The 22,288-nt window shown below is 38.8% G+C and overlaps 1 protein-coding gene across 1 annotated transcript in view; it reads left to right on the forward strand.

Moving 5' to 3' along the window:
• The window catches only part of LOC124804970 (transient-receptor-potential-like protein), a 205,984-nt gene that overhangs the window by 143,594 nt on the left and 40,102 nt on the right, over positions 1-22,288 (forward strand). The window contains exon 17 of the mRNA XM_047265360.1: positions 11,973-12,220. Coding sequence (XP_047121316.1) covers positions 11,973-12,220 — 248 coding nt within the window. The remainder of the gene's footprint in view (positions 1-11,972; positions 12,221-22,288) is intronic.

A 22,288-nucleotide genomic window follows, 5' to 3' on the forward strand; every position in this document is an offset into this window, starting at 1 on the left:
ATGAAGTACTATCTAAAATGTGACACAAATATTCAGCCAGAACTTCACAAAAATTTCAAAGTGGTGCAAATATCAGCACTTCACAAAACTCACAAATGCAGTAGCTTATGAATACAATACAGTGAGTCACAAATGGAGTCAGTCAACTCACACAAATAACTGGTGAAGCAATTTGTGGGGATATGCAATAGAATGTTTGCATAAGTTCAATAGTGAGTGAAGCCACTGGCGGACACCAGTCCACTGATAGGAAACTGGGAAAATGCACAAAGTTTACAAAGGAAATGCAATCCATCCTAGTGTGTAACCCATACCAAACACAACAGATAATACAGAATGTATGCAAAGAAGGGCAGCAGGTATGGACACAAATTTGTTTGGTTCACATGGAATGTCACAAAACTGCTGAAATACTTTAATTACTATGCAAAGATAGACTTCATATACGCTGTGAAAGCTAACTTATGAAGTTTCAATAGCTGATATAAGTGAGAAATATAGGAATATACCACATCCTGTTAGGGACCATAAGAGAATTTTAAGCAATTTTTGTCTTCATACTGAAATGGCTACAAAGAAACCATAATGCACAGTGCAATGCGAGGTATCCTGTGCCACACATTTCACAGTGATTGCAGTTCCAGAAGACGGACATAGATGTTGATATTGAACATTATACAATGTTGTCTCCTAGACCCATAGTATCTGAAGATGTCTCCTACAGCAAGAGATGAAAATTATGACAGAAAAACATGTCTGAGACTATCATCAAAAACAACACTAACATACGCATGAAGTAAGTAAGTAATGGCTGTTAAAAGCCCTCGTTGCATGGTCAGTAAAAAGCATGGATTCTTGTTTACCTAATCTAGACCTCCTGACTCTAGGTTGCCATGGTTTTCGCAAATCATTTCACACAAATGTTAGGATAATTATACTGACAGACCATAAATGACACCTTCTGGCTTTCCTGGTCCATTATTATTATTATTATTATTATTATTATTATTATCTATTAGAGAAGATGCCAACTTAATTTGCACTTTTGTTTTTAATTTAATCTACAACGACTATGTTCCTTCAGCACACTTGGCATATACCACTTGATAATGTCCTGGGGACAGAAACCAAACATAGTTTAAAATAAGAAGAAAGCCACAAATAGTACTGACATTTTCTTCGAAACTATTCCTGGAGCTGCAACAGTCTATGTCAAGACACATAGGCACTGTTGCCAGATCTTGGTTACCTACTTGCTCAGTCAGACTCCAGTAACAAGAGACAAATGCAGATACGTATGTAAGAGTGCTGTGTGTGTTCACTGGCTGCTGTGAATGACTTTGTCCAAAACTATGGAAATTTTGATCATTTCTTTGTGTCTTTCTATTTCTCAGAATTATATTTTGTGAGTAGTGAGTGACCTATGCTCATGCATACATTACATTCTTTCAAATAATGTATAATTTAATACATCATTGTGATGAATATTTGCTTTTGTTACTTTTTTTAAGTTTTGGATGTGTTATTACTCTATTTTCTAAAGCCATATTTGTTAATATACTGTCTAGAGTGCTTGCTTCACTGTTTTATTTACGCTACTGCTGACTGTTTGTGCAACTTTGAGTATCTGCCCAATTTTAAAGGTAATTCACGTCCGACTAATAATGGATTCAGGCAAAATGCAATTTAAGCATGGTACATTTCCACAAAAAGCAAAGGTACGCAGTCTGAATTCCCATGGTTGGTAAACACAATGAAATTTGCTGCTCACTATCCACTCCCCTCCCCACATTCACCTTAGTGCTCAATCAAGTTGTCCCTCCTCCCAATCCCACCCAACCCTTCTAAATTCTTCAAATTAAATCTGCAAATCACCAGTGACTTCAACTACTGATGTTTTACATGTAAATGTGAGATGACCCCTGTATTAATCTATTACACAACAATAAAAATATTGACCTCAGCAGCAATAGATCAGTTTGCAAATACAATGAACCCCATCTTATAATTGGGTAAATACAGTATTATGGTGATAACAATGAGTAGATTTTGAAGTGGAGGAAGAGCAGTGCAGGACAATCTTACACATTATACACATTATGTCCCAGTGTTGTTAGGACTGTAGCTATAAAAAATAAAAAGTCATGTATTATATTCACAAAAGCACTGTATTTATTCACAATAGTCTTCCCATGAAGCAATTAACAGCTGAAATCACTTTAAAAGTGTTTTGAAACACAGTCACTGCAGTCCTTTTGTCAAGCTGCATTTAGTACTGTAGCACAATTTTCTTGCATGTCCTTAATTGTGTCAATGTTGGGAACAACCAGAAGTTGAGGAGGCCAATTACAGTCTGTGATCAGTTTGCTGGCCAAAAAGTCACCCACATCTTCACTTTGTGGGCTCACACATTGTTGTGGAGGAGTGTTCATGAACCTACCTCTAAGTATTTGGGTCAATCACCTACTAACACAAAATTTAGCCCAAAAATTGATAGTGCTCTACCACCATTTTCCAATGAGTGTCAGACATTCATGGCCAGGGTGCCTGCTGCAGTGATGCTAACTCTTTGATCTAGTACATGGCATCTGTTGAAACTTCAAGGATCAATGCCGCAATTCGCACTAAGATAGTGTTGCAATTTGGAATTTCTCACAGGCAGCCCTAAAGGAACTGGGACACACCATGTATTAAATTCAGTTCTACTCCCAACTTTTATTACTAATAACTCTCTCACCTTTGGACATTTACTTTTGTCACATCTTCAATTTAATTTTTCAACCAAAAATATCGAGCACAGCATAGCTGTCTGCTGTTTTGATGAACAGACATCGGGACAGTTGAGGTTCCAGAATCATTAGTATATTACACAAGATTAGTAGCACAGCAAACATGTATCATCTTCCTATAATTGCAGAGCTTAACTGCTGCTTGAGATGATATTCTAGAGCATTGGTACCAATGGCTCACAAAAATATGAAAGTACAATGAATGTAAAAAATGCAAGTAAAAAGGAAAAATATTAGCAGAAAAGATGGTTAAAGTTTAATTTATCGTCAACATCAACAGTGTAATATTAATGTGTTTGGAATGCAATTAACATAAATAAGAAAGACAGGAGGTTAAATGTAGAGAACAAGAGGAGAACTAAAGGGAAATAATAATTCCCAAACAGCTACATATCCAAAAGAACATTAATAGGGAGAATAATTGTTTGTTGTTGTTGTGGTCTTCAGTCCTGAGACTAGTTTGATGCAGCTCTCCATGCTACTCTATCCTGTGCAAGCTTCTTCATCTCCCAATACGTACCGCAGCCTACATCCTTCTGAATCTGTTTAGTGTATTCATCACTTGGTCTCCCTCTACGATTTTTACCCTCCACGCTGCCCTCTAATACTAAATTGGTGATCCCTTGATGCCTCAGAACATGTCCTACCAACCGATCTCTTCTTCTTGTCAAGTTGTGCCACAAACTACTCTTCTCCCCAATCCTACTCAATACTTCCTCATTAGTTACATGATCTACCCATCTAATCTTCAGCATTCTTCTGTAGCACCACATTTCAAAGGTTTCTATTCTCTTCTTGTCCAAACTATTTATCGTCCATGTTTCACTTCCATACACGGCTACACTCCATACAAATACTTTCAGAAACGACTTCCTGACATTTAAATCTATACTCGATGTTAACAAATTTCTCTTCTTCAGAAACGCTTTCCTTGCCATTGCCAGTCTACATTTTATATCCTCTCTACTTCGACCATCATCAGTTACTTTGCTCCCCAAATAGCAAAACTCCTTTACTACTTTAAGTGTCTCATTTCCTAATCTAATTCCCTCAGCATCACCCGACTTAATTCGGTTACATTCCATTATCCTCATTTAGCTTTTGTTGATGTTCATCTTATATCCTCCCTTCAAGACACTGTCCGTTCCATTCAACTGCTCTTCCAAGTCCTTTGCTGTCTCTGACAGAATTACAATGTCATCAGCAAACCTTAAAGTTTTTATTTCTTCTCCATGGATTTTAATACCTACTCCAAATTTTTCTTTTGTTTCCTTTACTGCTTGTTCAATATACAGATTGAATAACATCGGGGAGAGGCTACAACCCTGTCCCACTCCCTTCCCAACCACTGGTTCCCTTTCATGTCCCTCGACTCTTATAACTGCCATCTGGTTTCTGTACAAATTGTAAATAGCTTTTCGCTCCCTGTATTTTACCCCTGCCACATTCAGAATTTGAAAGAGATTATTCCAGTCAACATTGTCAAAAGCTTTCTCTAAGTCTACAAATGCTAGAAACATAGGTTTGCCTTTTCTTAATCTAGCTTCTAAGATAAGTCGTAGGGTCAGTATTGCCTCACGTGTTCCCATATTTCTACGGAATCCAAACTGATCTTCCCCAAGGTCCGCTTCTACCAGTTTTTCCATTCGTCTGTACAGGATTCGCGTTAGTATTTTGCAACCGTGACTTATTAAACTCATAGTTCAGTAATTTTCACATCTGTCAACGCCTGCTTTCTTTGGGATTGGAATAATTATATTCTTCTTGAAGTCTGAGGGTATTTCGCCTGTCTCATACATTTTGCTCACCAAATGGTAGAGTTTTGTCAGGACTGGCTCTCCCAAGGCTGTCAGTAGTTCTAATGGAATGTTGTCTACTCCCGGGGCCTTGTTTCGACTTAGGTCTTTCAGAGCTCTATCAAATTCTTCACGCAGTATCATATCTCCCATTTCATCTTCATCTACATCCCCTTCCATTTCCATAATATTGTCCTCAAGAACATCGCCCTTGTATAGTCCCTCTATATACTCCTTCCACCTTTCTGCTTTCCCTTCTTTGCTTAGAACTGGGTTTCCATCTGAGCCATTGATATTCATACAAGTGGTTCTCTTTCCTCCAAAGGTCTCTTTAATTCTCCTATAGGCAGTATCTATCTTACCCCTAGTGAGGTAAGCCTCTACATCCTTACATTTGTCCTCTAGCCATGCCTGCTTAGCCATTTTGCACTTCCTGTCGATCTCATTTTTGAGACGTTTGTATTCCTTTTTGCTTGCTTCATTTACTGCATTTTTATATTTTCTTCTTTCATCTTTATAAATTCAGTATTTCTTCTGTCACCCAAGGATTTCTACTAGCCCTCGTCTTTTTACCTACTTGATCCTCTGCTGCCTTCACCACTTCATCCCTCAAAGCTATCCATTCTTCTTCTAATGTATTTCTTTCCCCCATTCTTGTCAATTGTTCCTTTATGCTCTTCCTGAAACTCTCTACAACCTCTGGTTTAGTCAGTTTATCCGGGTCCCATCTCCTCAAATTACCACCTTTTTGCAGTTTCTTCAGTTTTGATCTACAGTTCATAACCAATAGATTGTGGTCAGAGTCCACATCTGCCCCTGGAAATGTCCTACAATTTAAAACCTGGTTCCTAAATCTCTGTCTTACCATTATATAATCTATCTGACACCTTCCAGTATCTCCAGGCTTCTTCCATGTATACAACCTCCTTTTATGATTCTTGAACCAAGTGTTAGCTATGATTAAGTTGTGCTCTGTGCAAAATTCTACCAGGCAGCTTCCTCTCTCATTTCTTACCCCCAATCCATATTCACCTACTATGTTTCCTTCTCTTCCTTCTCCTACTATCGAATTCCAGTCACCCATGACTATTAAATTTTCATCTCCCTTCACTATCTGAATAATTTCTTTTATCTTATCATACATTTCTTCAATTTCTTCGTCATCTGCAGAGCTAGTTGGCATATAGACTTGTACTACTGTTGTAGGCATGGGCCACGTGTCTATCTTGGCCACAATAATGTGTTGACTATGTTGTTTGTAGTAGCTTACCCGAACTCCTATTTTTTTATTCATTATTAAACCCACTCCTGTATTACCCCTATTTGATTTTGTATTTATAACCCTGTATTCACCTGACCAAAAGTCTTGTTCCTCCTGCCACCAAACTTCACTAATTCCCACTATATCTAACTTTAACCTATCCATTTCCCTTTTTAAATTTTCTAATCTACCTGTCCGATTAAGGGATCTGACATTCCATGCTCCGATCCGTTTAATGCCAGTTTTCTTTCTCCTGATAACGACGTCCTCCTGAGTAGTCCACGCCCGGAGATCCGAATGGGGGACTATTTTACCTCCGGAATATTTTACCCAAGAGGACGCCATCATCATTTATCCATACAGTAAAGCTGCATGCCCTCGGGAAAAATTACGGCCGTAGTTTCCCCTTGCTTTCAGCCGTTCGCAGTACCAGCACAGCAAGGCCGTTTTGGTTAATGTTACAAGGCCAGATCAGTCAATCATCCAGACTGTTGCCCCTGCAACTACCGAAAAGGCTGCTGCCCCTCTTCAGGAACCATACGTTTGTCTGGCCTCTCAACAGATACCCCTCCATTGTGGTTGCACCTAAGGTACGTCTGTACGTCGGCTATCTGTGTCGCTGAGGCATGCAAGCCTCCCCACCAACGGCAAGGTCTATGGTTCATGGGGAGGAGGGAGAATAATAACAATATGAAATGAAACGGGCCAATAGGAAGCCACAAAATAGCATCTAATGTAATAGTTATGAGTAGCATCTTTGCTTACTAATCATAATTTCCTGGGTACTGGGATTGATCGCATGTGTTGTTTACATTTTGAATAAAAATGGCAGCAAAAGGGCACCATTTTGCCCTTAAGGCAGAAGAATCACCAATGATCAATGGCATGCAGATGCAGAAGGCAATGGGTGTATGTCCTTTCTAGGAAGCAAGATTATGAAGAATGATCAAAGAAAATAAGATATCAGAAGGAGATGATAGTCACATGGAGTGAGGTCAGGACTGTAAGGCAGGTGTTTCAGTGTTGTCCATCCGAGTTTTGTGATCGCGTCCATTGTTTTTTGACTGACATGTGGCCGTGCATTGTCGCGCAACAGCAAAACATCCTGCTTTTACGGATGTGGTCGAACACGACTCAGTCGAGCTTGAAGTTTCTTCAGTGTCATCACATATGCATGGCATGATGTCCACAAGCAAGAGTCCTTCAGAATCGAAAAACACCATAGCCATAACTTTTCCAGCAGAAGGTGTGGTTTTCAATTTTTTTTCTTGGGTGAATTTGCATGATGCCACTCCATTGATTGCCTCTTTGTCTGTGGTGAAAAATGATGAAGCTATGTTTCATCACCTGTCCAAGAAATTCATCTCCACCATTCTCTTACTGTTCCAAAAGTTTGCTGCATACCGTTTTTCTTGTTTCTTTGGGAGCCACTGTCAACATCCTGGGAACCCACCTTGCACAAACCTTTTTTAACACCAACATTTTCAGTATTCTGCAAACACTTCCTTCCGCAACATAGTGTGACAATTTGTTCACTGTGATGCATCTGTCAGCAGTCACCAATTCGTTAACTCTCCGCACATTGTCTGAAGCGTGTGCAGTATGAGGCCTGCCGCTATGAGGACATTCCTCAATATTGCCGTGCCCACTTTCATCACATAACCTGCTTGCCCACTGACTAACTGCACTGTGATCAACAGCAGCATCTCCACACACCTTGTTCAACCTCTTGTGGATGTTTCCCACTGTCTCGTTTTCACAGCACAGGAATTCTATGACAGCAAGTTGCTTCTGATGAACGTCAAGTGTAGCAGCCATCTTAAAGACATGCTGTGACAGCGCCAGTCACAGGAACAGGTTCAACTAAGTTTGAAAACAAGTGGGAAGGATGTATCTACACACTGTAAAACTTTCACACATGCAGAATGAAAACTGTATTTTTACAAAAATAGTGTGCATTTCTTTTGGAGTGACCCTCGTAAATACTAGTTTCAGATACTGATGTGGAACTGAGGAAGCAGTTTGTGAAAGTGTATGCTTGGAGCACAGAACTGTATGGAAACAAAAAGTGAACCATCAGAAATCTGGAGAAGAAGAAAAGAGAAGCATTTGAAATGTGGTACTATTGACAAATGTTAAAAACTGCTTGGGCAGATAAAGTACAAAACACAGAAGTATTACAATCAAATAGATGAGGAAAGGAGAAAGCACTTACCAGAAACAGATTATTGCAGGACCAGCCACAGCATCCAGGTAGAGTGAGCACTATGCTGAAAGCAGTATTAGATGGGAAAGGGTAAAAAATAGCAGACAGGCAAAGATTAGAAGATGAAAAACATATGACCTAAGACACTGGGTGTAGTAGTTAGATAGGGAAGAAAACTTTAGTATAACATAAGAAAAGATGGTGGACACATCAAGTCAACTGAAAAATTGATGACTTTAAAACTTAAAGAAATATTAATAACAAAAATAAATGAGAGAGGGAGAGAGAGAGAGAGAGAGAGAGAGAGAGAGAGAGAGAGAGACAGAGAAGCAGCAATAATAACAGAGAGAACAGAGAGGGACAGAAAGGTATGCAACAGCCAGTAAAAAACTATGAAGAGGTGAAGGAATGTATGGAAGAGAAAAAAGAAATCTGGCAGATAGGAAGAAGGTTGTACTAGGAGAAAAGAAGTTCATAAACGTTGAGGCTGCATGTAGCACTGGTTGTAAGAAGTGTGCAGACAAATAGTTTCCAATAGATCTCAATAACGTTGTCTCTAGAATGAGATTTTCACTCTGCAGCGGAGTTTGCGCTGATATTAAACTTCCTGGCAGGTTAAAACTGTGTGCACGACCGAGACTCGAACTCGAGACCTTTGCCTTTCGCGGGCAAGTGCTCTACCATCTGAGCTGAGAAGTAAAGCTGTGAGGACCGGGCATGAGTCGTGCTTCAGTAGCTCAGATGGTAGAGCACTTGCCCGCAAGAGGCAAAGGTCCCAAGTTCGAGTCTCGGTCGGGCACACAGTTTTAATCTGCCAGGAAGTTCCATATCAGCGCACACTCCACTGCAGAGTGAAAATCTCATTCTGGAAACATCCTCCAGGCTGTGGCTAAGCCATGTCTCCGCAGTATCCTTTCTTTCAGGAGTGCTAGTTCTGCAAGGTTCGCAAGAGAGCTTCTGTAAAGTTTGGAAGGTAGGAGACGAGATACTGGCAGAAGTAAAGCTGTGAGGACCAGGCGTGAGTCGTGCTTCGGTAGCGCAGATGGTAGAGCATTTGCCTGCGAAAGGCAAAGGTCCCGAGTTCGAGCCTCGGTCGGGCACACAGTTTTAATCTGCCAAGAAGTTTCATATCAGCGCACACTCCGCTGCAGAGTGAAAATCTCATTCTGGAAACATCCCCCAGGCTGTGGCTAAGCCATGTCTCCGCAGTATCCTTTCTTTCAGGAGTGCTAGTTCTGCAAGGTTCACAGGAGAGCTTCTGTAAAGTTTGGAAGGTAGGAGACGAGATACTGGCAGATGTAAAGCTGTGAGGACCGGGCGTGTGTCTTGCTTCGGTAGCTCAGATGGTAGAGCACTTGCCCGCAAAAGGCAAAGGTCCCGAGTTCGAGTCTCGGTCAAGCACACAGTTTTAATCTGCCAGGAAGTTTCAATGTTGTCTCTGCTTAGCAGTGACTGATCCAATGGCAATGATGTTTACACAGGAGGCAAAAGTGAGATTATTTGCAGTTAACAGGAAATGTAATGCATGACTTCCCTAATAAATGCAAAGAAAGATACTCATTAATTTAAATACTCAGTAAAAGACTAGAATACTCTGATGTGCACAATGCACAATCACTCAGCTATCAAGAAACTTTTATTTTACAATTCTTTTCAGTCTTACAATTTGGCTATAATCAGGTGTCTGCATAAAAAGTAAAAAACAGAAAAAATAAGAAAATATGATATATGATAAATGTATATGTAAATCTGAGGAAATTACATGATTTCCAAAGAAGTACTTACACAAAGACTGAAAGTAACTGTGCATCATTTTTCTGTGAACAGTTTCATAAACAATTGATAATAACGCAAATGTGCAAGGCTAAAACCTAAACAAAACCAAAAGTACATACTACAACAGTTCATCAAGAAGAACCTCAGGTTAATTAGATATGTAATTTATATTTCTGTGTCATGGCTGAGAGAGTCAAGCCAATTCCCATACCCCGATAGCAACAACAAATGAACTTTATTTACACTTGTAAATTGAATACAACAAGACATTCGGATTGAATCAGCACTACTCGGTTCCATTTCATCAATAGTCACTGACATTTCACTGGTAGAGTTCTTATGAGGGTGATGTTGGTGTGGTCCATGCCAAGTGGTAGGGCTCGAGGGTGGTCCAGGAGAGAGGTGGATTAAGGTAGCAGGGCTGTTGTGATTGATGCTGAGTGATGGGCACTGACGGTTGAACTACAATTGCAGCTGGCGTTAATATGGGAGCAATGGTGAGTTGCCCACTGACAGGCAATGGGTGCCGCTGGCGTAAGCCCCAGAGTGACAAAACGTGGAGTGATGACTCAGATGCAGCTCAGAGCAAATGCATTGTTGACCAGTGTGGAGATTCAGATGAGATGTTGCGAGCGAAGGCATTGGTGGCCAGTGTTGCAAACTTGGATAACACACAAAATGAAGACTTGGACATGGCTCAGGGCAAACGCCTGCACTTGGGCAAAGGGAGCTCCCACTGAGGGACCAGCAGGATGTGGTCAACAATCGTCCCACAGCAAATCCCAATGTGAACTGGTTCTTTTGGCTGGGCAGCATCTTTTATAGGCACCCGGCAGAAGACTACTGCCATGATATTCAGTGCAGGAGAGGAATAAGTGTCTGTGACAGCAGTGCTGATTGCAGCAACATCTCCGAAAGTGGCCTGGAGATGGGTCAGCTCACAGTACACACTTTTACTGTGTAACAATGGATGCCAGGTGGATACAAGAGTCCAGATTGTTTGTGTAGTGGCACCACCAGACATTAACATGGAAATCAAGAAGCTGGCACAACATTACTATCAACCACTATGATGCCACTACTAGGATGGCACAGATTCTCAGGTATGCCCTCTGACAAGATCATGCCAATGCAGGGATATAAGCCAGAGCAGCACCAATCTGACACTCTCCTCTGTGTGGGTTGATACAATCAGTGGTGTGCGCATCATGAGTGCTATCATATTGGCCACATTGTCATTCTGGTAGACTCTATTTGTAATAGATGGAACTCCGATATGGCCTGGACTGGACTGGACATAAGTCTTTTTGTGGATAAACTCCATTCTTTGTATAAAATTTTCTTCCTCTGTCTTTCATAAATGAAAGGTTTTCTTTATATTTTACCGTGGTGTATTTAGGATGCTATAAGCTGTATCTGAAACCTCGCATGGGCAAATGAAGCACAGATAATGTAAAGCCTTGTGTACATATTTATTGTATAATATGGCATTACCTATTACTTATGTACATGTTTTCCATATTTTGATGTTGTTTTCTTTTCGGCTGATGATCATCAAACTGATACACTGGAACTGATCATAAAAATAAAGGCTTGCCTTAGGGCTAAGCAGTTGTGCATCAAAAAATTAAGAAAAATGATTACAGCTGCTGATAACTCCCTATGAAATAATGAATGTAATGAATTCTATAGAATTCATTACACTTCATTATTTCATCTGTGATGCCCCCTCTTTCTTCCTCTCATGTGTGAATATGTACACATATTTGGATTTCAACTGAAAGAAAGAATCTTGCTAAATAATTACACCATCTTTAATTAATAAGTTAGTTTATACACCACAAATTTATAGTACATTAGGACAAGCTGATGTATCTCAAGTAGGTCCATTAAAAATGTAATTAAAGTAGGAAACTAGCTATTTGTTGTTGTGGTGGTCTTCAGCCCAAAGACTGGTTTGATGCAGCTCTCCATGCTTCTCTATCTTGTGCAAGCCTCTTCATCTCTGAGTAACTACTGCAACCTACAGCTTTCTGAATATGCTTAATGTATTCATCTCTTGGACTCCCTCCAGTAGTAAATTGGCTATTTAGAAAGATGTATTATGACAAATTGCTAGCGTAAGTTAAATGATTCAATTTCAGATCCCAGATCGGCAGATGCAATAATCGTGAGTCATTCAAAAATCAACAGAATCTGCAGAAGGCTATGGAACAGGCTCAGAAGTTGGTCTCACGCTGTCCTGTACCTGGACTCTCACGTGCAGCATCACCCATTCCATTACCTGAGACAACAGGGGAGTCAATAATGGAACTACTTAAAGACATTTCAGAAGAAGTTGGTGGGTCTCCAGCTGGCAGCCAGCCTGGAAGCTGGAAACCACCACGAGCAGGTAACACCAATGTTTTGTAGTATCTGCTATCAGGTATTTGCAACTATACTTATTCTTTCTCCATTAGCCAAAATGAATATTTCGGGCACAAAATGTTGCTTAATTACTGTGATACATTACAAAAAATAGTACACTGCAAGGAATATACTTTCACTGAAGTTAACTGTAGTATGCAATTGTCAGCATACACTTTGCAGTGCATTTGATTTTTAAACACCGCCACATTCCTTATTTTTTGTTACTTCCGTTTCTTCCCCTCAATAATTTTCCTTCCATATTCTACTCCTTACTGTTAATTTATCATTGAGCTGCAATTCATGTCAGTAATAAATAATTTACATAACTTACATTTCTCCCATCTGATGTTTCTATGTGATATATATGTAGACAAGAAAAAAAATTCCCGAATTTCCCAGTTAAAAATGCAGTTTATTCCAGGTGAAAATACACTATACACAAGCAGAAGTACATTTTTTTTCCATGTTAAGTAACAATATACTTTTCCTCAGAGCTGTAAAGGGCATAAACCTTTGATGATAACGTTTTATACACCAGCATAGAACTTCCCAGCACTTTAGAAAAACGAGACACAGCAAAAAACAATTAGGAAATGAGACACAGCAAAAAACAACATATTTCTGAGAGATCTTTGATGTGTAAGTATACAAATGAATTACAGTGTCGAACCTAACAAGTTCTGCATTGTCACACCTTGATGTTGCTGTAGATAGCCGTTGGTGAACTTTGGCAACTACTTTACCTATAACATACTTTTTAAAAAGATGTTGGGGTGGAAGTAGGGTCCTGAACCTGGAAATACTGAATATGACATTCATTGCGAAAAGTCATATCTACTAAAGAGACTTCAATTGATGGGATAAGTTAAACTGAAAACTTTAAAACATTCCTGGAATCTGGTTTAGACTTCATTAAACACAATAACTATTTTCATTCAAAATTTTAAAATTTAAAGTATCTGACTAGATTACATTTTCAAAAGATGGGCACAACAAGGTCTTGAAAGATCATTTGACTGGAATGGATGTTGTTGTTGTGATCTTCAGTTCAAAGACTGGTATGATGCAGCTCTCCATGCTGCTCTATCCTGTATGAGCCTCTTCACCTCCGAAAAACTGTGGCAACCTACAAGTTTCTGAATCTACTTACTGTATTCATCTCTCTGTCTCCCTCTACGATTTTTACCCTCCACACTTCTCCCTAATGCTGAACTGGTGATGCCTCAGAATGTGTCCTATCAACAGATCCCTTCTTTCTGTCAATCTGGACCATAATTTTTTTATATCTGCAACTCTGTTCAGTACCTGCTCATTAGTTATGTGATCTATCCATCTAATCTTCAATATTCTTCTGTAGCACCACATTTCAAAAGTTTCTATTCTCTTCTTGTCTAAATTGTTTACTGACCATGTTTCACTTCCATACATGGCTACACTCTAGACAAATAATTTCAGAAAACATCTCCTAACACTTAAATCTACATTCAGCGTTAATAAATTTCTCTTCTACAGAAATGCATTTCTTCCCATTGCTAGCAGACATTTTATATCCTCTCTACTTCAGACATCATCAATTATTTTGCTGTCCAAATAGTAAAACTCATCTACTAATTTATGTGTCTCATTTCCTACTCTAACCCCCTCAGTATCATCTGATTTAATTTGACTACATTCCATTATCCTCGTTTGGCTTTTTTCAATGTGTTCATCTTATTCCTCCTTTCAAGACAATGTCTATTCCATTCAACTGCTCTTCCAAGTCCTTTATTGTCTCTGACAAAATTACCATTTCATTAGCAAGCCCCAAAGTTTTTATTTCTTTTTTCTGAACTTTAATTCCTATTCCAATTTTTTCTTTAGTTTCCTTTACTACTTGCTCACTGTACAGATTGAATAGCATCTGGGATGGGCTATAAGCCTGTCTCACTCCCTTCTCAACCATTGCTTTTTTCTTTCATGTCCCTTCCCTTGACTCTTATAACTGGTGTCTGGTTTCTATATAGGTTGTAAATAGCCTTTCAATCCCCATATTTTGCCCCAGCTACCTTCAGAATTTCAAATAGAGTATTTCAGTCAACACTGTAAAAAGCTTTCTCTAAGTCTACAAATGCTATAAACGTGGGTTTGTCTTTCCTTAATCTAGCTTCTGAGATAAGCTGTAGGATCAGTACTGCCTCATGTGTTCCTTCATTTCTCCGGAATTCATACTGATCTTCCCCGAGGTCAGCTTCTACGAGTTTTTCCATTCTTCTGTAAAGAATTCGTGTTAGTGTTTTGCAACCATGACTTATTAAACAGATGGTTTGGTAATTTCACATCTTATCAGCAACTGCTTTCTTTAGAATTGTAATTATTACATTATTTTTGAAGTCAGGGGGTATTTTGCCTGCCTCACACATTTTGCACACCAGATGGAAGAGTTTCGTCATGGCTGGCTCTCCCGAGGCGATCAGTAGCTCTGATGGAAAATCGTCTACTCCCGGGGCCTTGTTTTGACTCTCAGAGCTCTGTCAAATTCTTCTTGCAGTACCATATCTCCCATCTCATCTTCATTTACATCCAGTTCCCTGTCTGTAATATTGCTATCAAGTAAATCTCCTTTGTACAGACCCTCTATATACTCCTTCCACCTTTCAGCTTTCCCTTCTTTGCTTAGGACTGGTTTTCCATCTGAGATCTTGATATTCACATAGCTGCTTCTCTTTTCTCCAAAGGTCTCTTCAGTTTTCCTGTAAGTGGTAGCCTTTCCCCTTGTGAAATATGCTTCTAAATCCTTGAACTTGTCCTCTAGCCATTCCTGCTTAGCCATTTTGCACTTCCAGTCAATTTTACTTTTTAAATATTTGTATCCCCTTTCACTTACTATATTTTTATATTTTCTCCTTTCATTAATTAAATTCAATATCTCTTGCGTTGTCCAAGGATTTCTACAACTTGACGCTCTGCTGCCTTCACCATTCCATTTCTTAAAGCTACCCATTTATCTTCTACTGTATTCCTTTTCCCTGTTCTAGTCAACTGTTGCTTAATGCTCCCTCTGAAACTCTCAGCAGCTTCTGGTTCTTTCAGCTTATCCAGGTCCCATCTCCTTAATTTCCTACACTTTTCCAGTTTCTTCAGTTTCAATCTACACAGTCCACATCAGCCCAAGGAAATGTCTTACGGTTTACAGTCTGGTTCCTAAATCTATGCCATATCATTCATTATATAATCAATCTGAAACCTACCAGTGTCTCCACGTCTCTTCCATGTATACAACCTCTATATATGATTCTTAAACCAAGTTTTAGCGATGATTAAATTATGCTCTGTGCAAAACTCTATCAAGTGGTTTTGTTTTTCATTCCTTTCCCCAATTCCACACCCCTATTATTTTCATCTTCCTCAACTATCTGAATAATTTCTTTTATTGCGTCATACATTTCTTCAATCTCTTCATCACCTCTGGAGCTAGCTGGCATATAAATCTGTACTACTGTGGTGGGTGTGGGCCTTATGTCTATCTTGGCTACAATAATGCATTCGCTATGCTGTTCATAGTAGCTTACCCACATTCCTATTTTCTTATTCATTATTACGCCGACTCCTGCGTTACCCCATTTAATTTTGTATTTATAACCATGTATTCACGTGACCAGAAGTCCTGTTCCTCCTGAAACTGAACTTCACTAATTCCCATTATATATAATTTCAAATGATCCATTTCCCTGGAACGGGTAGTGTGTAAAAAACAGGTTATAAGATTAATATCAACAAAAGTAAAATAAGGGTAATGGAATAAAGCTGATTTAAATCAGGAGAAGCTGAGAGAATTCACTTAGGAAATGAGGTACTGAAAGTAGTAGATGAGGATTGCTGTTTGTGCAATAAAATAACTTGACAATCACTGATTTAGAGATGATACAAAATTCAGGTTGGTTACAGGAGAAAGTTTCCAAAAAAGAGAAATTCATTGAGCTTGAATATACATTTAAATATCAGGAAGTACTTACTAAAGCTCTCTATCTGGAGTGTAGTGCTGTACAGAAGTGAAATGTTGATAATAAACGGTTCACACCACAAAGAATAGGGGCTTTTGAAATGTAGTACGACAGGAGAATGCTGAAGACTAGATGGGAAATCAATAACTAATGAGAAGGTATTTAATCAAGTTGGGGTGGAAAGAAATTTATGGTACAACTTGACTAAAATAACAGTTGGTTGGTTGCATAAATCCTGATAATCAAGGAAAAGATAATTTGGTAGTGGAAGGGAATGTGAGAGGAGAGCGGAAATTATAGAGGGTTATGGTGATGATAATGATGTTGGTTATCAATGCCCTTGCAGAATATGAACTAAGTGCTTAGTGAAAATAATCTTTCCCTGCAAGCAAACTTCTTGAGACAATGGCTCACACACACATACTGACACCTGAAAGACTGTCTGGCACCGATTGCTGAGGCAGATGTTTCTTGTAAACATATTAAAATGGAGTCACATATCTGTATGCACGTTCACACAATTTCCCCATGTTTAATAAAGCTATAATACAGTCATGACATGAAATACTAAATAAAATGAGAATCAGCTGAAGAAAGAGCTAAAAGTTATTTCCTGGTACATGTGACTGGCTGACAGCCGCTATGAGAACAAGTAAATATTGCATAGCTTTTCTATACATGGCTGTAAGAAATGCTTAATTAAAAACCTGATTCTAGTTTAACAATATACATTAAGAGGCAAATGGACACGCAATTAAAACCGGAAAACTTATTCAGATAAACACAGTGAACCAGAAATTCTGAGAAACATTAAAGTAACTTACCCGACAATTTCAGCAGGAATCCTGTCAGTACATAAATCTTGAAACATTCATGTGCCTCTCATTGTTATTGCACAGTGTACAAATTCTCATGAAGAAAAATTACTGTCTTATTGTCAGAATATAAAATGCAGGCAAGTAAAATATCGCACACCGACACAGGTACGTCACATGCTGGTCGGTCTTTTTGCCAGATGAGGTGCCAACATGTCAGAGGACAGTTCCCTCTTTTCTATTTTATTTTATTTATTTATTTATTTATTTTTATTTACATGTCACGTTCCATAGGACCAAACTGAGGAGCAAATCTCTAAGACCACGGAACGTGTCAGCACATGAAATTACAACATAAAAGTAGTAACAGATAACAATAAAATGTTTATGAACCCGAAAACAGTCAATCCACAAGTTCAAGTAAATTCAATCAACAATACAAGAAGAGTCAGCTTAATTTTTCAAGGAATTCCTCGACAGAATAGAAGGAGTGACCCATGAGGAAACACGTAGATTACTGCTAAGATTTTTGAATTCGAGTGGTAACTTACTAAAAATGGATGCAGCAATATACTGTACACCTTTCTGCACAAGAGTTAAGGAAGTTCGATCCAAATGCAGGTTTGATTTCTGACAAGTATTAACTGAGTGAAAGCTGTTTATTCTTGGGAATAAGCTAATATTGTTAACAAGAAATGACAGTAAGGAATACATATATGGAGCGGCCAATGCCAAAATACCCAGACTCGTGAACAGGTGTCGACAAGAGGTTCGTGAAGTTACACCACTTACTGTCCGAACCACCCATTTCTGAGCCAAAAATATCCTTTTAGAATGGGAAGAGTTACCCCAAAATATAATACCATATGACATAAGCAAATGAAAATAAGCAAAGTAGACTAATTTCCATGTCGAATGATCACTCACTTCAGACACCGTTTGAATAGTAAAAATGCCAGCATTAAGTCTTTGAACAAAATCCTGAACATGGGCTTTCCCCATGACAGTTTACTATCTATTTGAACACCTAGAAATTTGAACTGTTCAATTTCAGTAATCATGTGCCCATTCTGTGAAATTAAAAGTCAGGTTTTGTTGAAATGTGCGTTAGAAAAAGTAAAAACTGAGTCTTGCTGTGATTTGGCGTTAGATTATTTTCTACAAGCCATGGACTTAGGTCATGAACTGCTCTATTTGAAACCGAGTCAATGTTGCGCACAACATTCTTTACAGAAATATTTTAGTTACCCTTAATACTAGAGGGCATATCATTTATATAAATAAGGAACAGACGTGGCCCCAACATTGATCCCTGGGGCACCCCCCCCCCCCCCCCCCCCCACTTGACCGTACCCCACTCAGACCCAACATCACAATCACAGCCATTTTCAACACTGTGAATAATGACCTTTTGCTATCTGTTGCTAAAATAAGAGGTGAACCAATTATGAGCTACTCCTCATATTCCGCAATGGTCCAACTTCTGGAGCAATATTTTGCGATCAACACTATCAAATGCCTTCTTTAAATCAAAAAATATGCCTAGCATTTGAAACCTTTTGTTTAACCCATCCAGTACCTCACAGAGAAAAGAGAATATAGCATTTTCAGTTGATAAGCGACTTATAAAGCCAAACTGTAGCTTTGATAGCAAATCATGCTATATAAAATGATCCATTATCCTTACATACACAGCCTTTTCAATAACTTTAGCAAACACTGATGGCATAGAAATATGTCTAATATTGTCTACATTATCTCTTTCTCCCTTTTTATAAAGTGGCTTTACTACTGAGTACTCTAATCGTTCAGGTAGCTGACGATTCCTAAAGGACAAATTACAATTTTGGCTAAATAGAGGGCTAACCTGTGCAGCACAGTACTCTAATTTTCTGCTAGGCACTCCATCATATCCATGAGAGTCCTTAGACTTCAGTGATTTAATTATTGACTCAATCTCCCCCTTGTCACACTCTTTGCTATCCTAATAACATTTTCAAGCACCTTACAATACTGTTTGTAATGGGCTACTGTAGCCTGATTGTCACTACTTCTAACATTTTGATATAATTCTCACTTTGTTCTACATGATGTCCTTATCCAACTAGTCAGCCATCTGGGTTGCCTATTACTGCCAGTAACATGTTTAGAAAATTCTAATGGAAAGCAACTCTAAAAGAGCATGAGAAATGTTTTAAGGAAAGCATTATATTTATCATCTATGTTATTGACACTATAAACATCCTGACACTCTTGTTTCTTGACAAAGTTTACTCTCTATTCCTGTTGGAGTAACTTTCCTGTATAGTTTGTAATTACATGTGACATTTGGTTGAGTACAAAAGCCTTTTAGTGTAAAAATTTGTGCATCATGGTCTGAAAGGCCATTCACACTAACAGAATGCCCATCTAGTAATGAAGAATGAATAAAAATATTGTCTATGGCTGTGCTACTGTTCCCCTGCACCCTAGTTGGAAAAAACACAGTCTGCAACAGATCATATGAATTTAGGAGATCTACCAACACCCTTTTCGTTGCACCATCATATACAAAATTTATATTGAAGTCACCACATATAACTAATTTCTGGTACTTCCTACAAAGTGAATGAAGAACTCTCTCAAGCTTGAGCAGAAATTCTCTGAGGTCAGAGTTAGGGGACCTATAAAGAACAACAATTAGAAGTTTAGTTTCACCAAATTCAACTGCCTCTGCCCAACATTCAAATATCTGTTTGTAGATTGTAGATTGTATTTTATTGGTCCTGTTGTCTACATAGCAGCTTATGCATAAGACATTGGACAAGTCAAGTTATAAATACACAGGCTGAAAGTCATTTCAAGGCATACATATTTAAGCTTACAATAATACACTTTACACGTAAGTATTTATATAACGCATTTCATAAATTTAAATATTCTTCAATGGAGTAAAAGCAGTGATGCTGTAAATATGACTTTAGAGATTTTCCAAATGTATTGACCTCAGTGATAGCTTTTATGTTTTCAGGAAGTTTGTTATAAAGCTTAACTCCCATATGAAAAGTACCTTTTTGGCACAGTGTTGTGCTGATTTGAGTCATATGTAAGTTTCTGTTTTGTCTGGTAAAGTGCTCATGTATATCACAGTTTTTTTGCAGACTCCGGTCCTTGCCTATTACATTTAATTTAAAGAACAAAAGGGTTTCCATGATGTATACACATGGTAATGGAGGAATACCAGATTCCTTAAAGAGGGGTTTACAAGAATCTCTAGGCTTGCACCCAAACAAGATTCTAATGACCCTTTTTTGTAGTTTAAAAGTGCTATTAGCTGTTTTAGAGTTTCCCCAGAAGGTGACCCCATATCTAAGACGAGAATGAAAGTACGCATGATATGCATTCAATACTGTTTTCTCACTACAGCATGATTTTAATGAACGAAGAAGGTAACATGTTTTGCTCAGTTCTGCATTGAGATATTCAATATGCTTATTCCATCTGATGTTACTCTGCAGCCAAAGTCCTAAGAATTTGGTTTCAGTACTGTTACCAACTGCTTCGTCACTGATAGAGACTGATGGGATAAACATGTCCTTGTTAGGAACATTGTGGAATTTTAGAGCAACGGTTTTCTTACTGTTTATTACAAGCTGATTACTCTGTGCCCAGCTCCTAAGTTGTTTTGTGACTGTGTTTACTGTCTGCTGTAACTGTTCATCGTCGTCTCCTTTTAGTAGAATCATGGTGTCATCTGCAAATATGATTGTTTTGTGTGCATCAATATTTAAGCTTAGATCATTTATGTACAGAAGAAACAGAAGGGGTCCCAATACTGATCCTTGGGGTACACCACATTTTATTTGTTTATAGTCAGATAAGTGATTAGATACAGTTTTTAGTTCAGTGCAGTGCCATGATACATCTATGGCCTCAAATGGAATACTGTTTTTTACGGACATAGTCACTCACCCACCCCACAAGGAACTCCTTGAAAAACAGCCAGCTAATCTGTATCCTGATAAATGAGGTCTCTGAATTGTAAAATTATTTAAGTGGTGCTCTGATATATTAATGATTTCAGAGTCAACATCTATAAGCAGTACACTAACTTTATCTCTAATAACTCTTATATTTTGATGAAATATGCTAATTCCTTCTGTGCTTGGAAACATGATGTCCTCTGAAGGTGAGCCCTTAGTAGGAGGGACTTCCTTTACACAGGTATACCTATCAGCTGACTTCAATCTAAAAAAGGTGCAGCTCTGACACCAACTATTACAGGAATTTTTCCATGAGTGATCCAACCACCACCCACTACACTGTCACCTATAAGCTTTGCCAGCCTAGTGAAACTCGATCTACTGATAGACCCAACTGGCACCATGAAATATGTCTAATATTGTCTACATTATCCCTTTCTCCCCTCTGCCATCAGCGACCTCTCCAGCCCCATATTAACACGCCTCACAGCCTCATTAAGATAAGGCCGATCTTGACGATGAAACAGTTGCACGGAATGCACATTTGTGACACCAGTTTGAGTAGCTATCTTTACCAGGTCACCACCTACATTATATTCCCCGTCCCTATCAAGACTGTTCCCTGCTCCACCCACTACCACTACCTGATCCTCCTTCGTAAAATTCCTACATAACTCCCCTATGCTGTTAATCACCTGAGCCAACCCTGCACTAGGCTTCACAATGCAGTTATACTAACCACTCCCCACTTATATTAACCCCACTTCTTGATATCTGCGTAAGCGAAACAATGTTCACAACAGCAGAACTGTGGCTTCAGCAGCCTTGTAGTTTCAGTCTCACATTCTACCAGAGATATGTCACTCTGCATCTCAACAACAAGGGTAACAATGCAACAAGGTCCTAATGCAATTCCAGAGTATAATGGTACCATCCTATGTTCCTATGGAAACCTAGTAGTTTCTGCAACATTACTGTGAACCACCATGGTGCCACTACTCAGATTGCACTTGTTGTCAAGAGCACCCTCTGACAGGACCACAACAGAATCCGGCATATGAGTTAGCCCAGGGCTGATCCGAGTCAGTTCTGATGCAATCTGCGGAGTGTGAGACGAGTGCATTATCGATTCAGCTTAGGTCTAATTTGTGGCCCCTTTTTGGTACATGCAGAAATCTGACACAGTAGCACAGACTGGGCTTTGTTATGGAATATGGATTTGAATTTCCTTGCACTGTTCTTGAGTAAATTGCCTTTAGAAAAGTGGCAACAACTTTGGATCCATGACATGTAC

The sequence above is a fragment of the Schistocerca piceifrons genome, chromosome 7, assembly GCF_021461385.2.
Source record: "Schistocerca piceifrons isolate TAMUIC-IGC-003096 chromosome 7, iqSchPice1.1, whole genome shotgun sequence".
NCBI lineage: Eukaryota > Metazoa > Arthropoda > Insecta > Orthoptera > Acrididae > Schistocerca > Schistocerca piceifrons.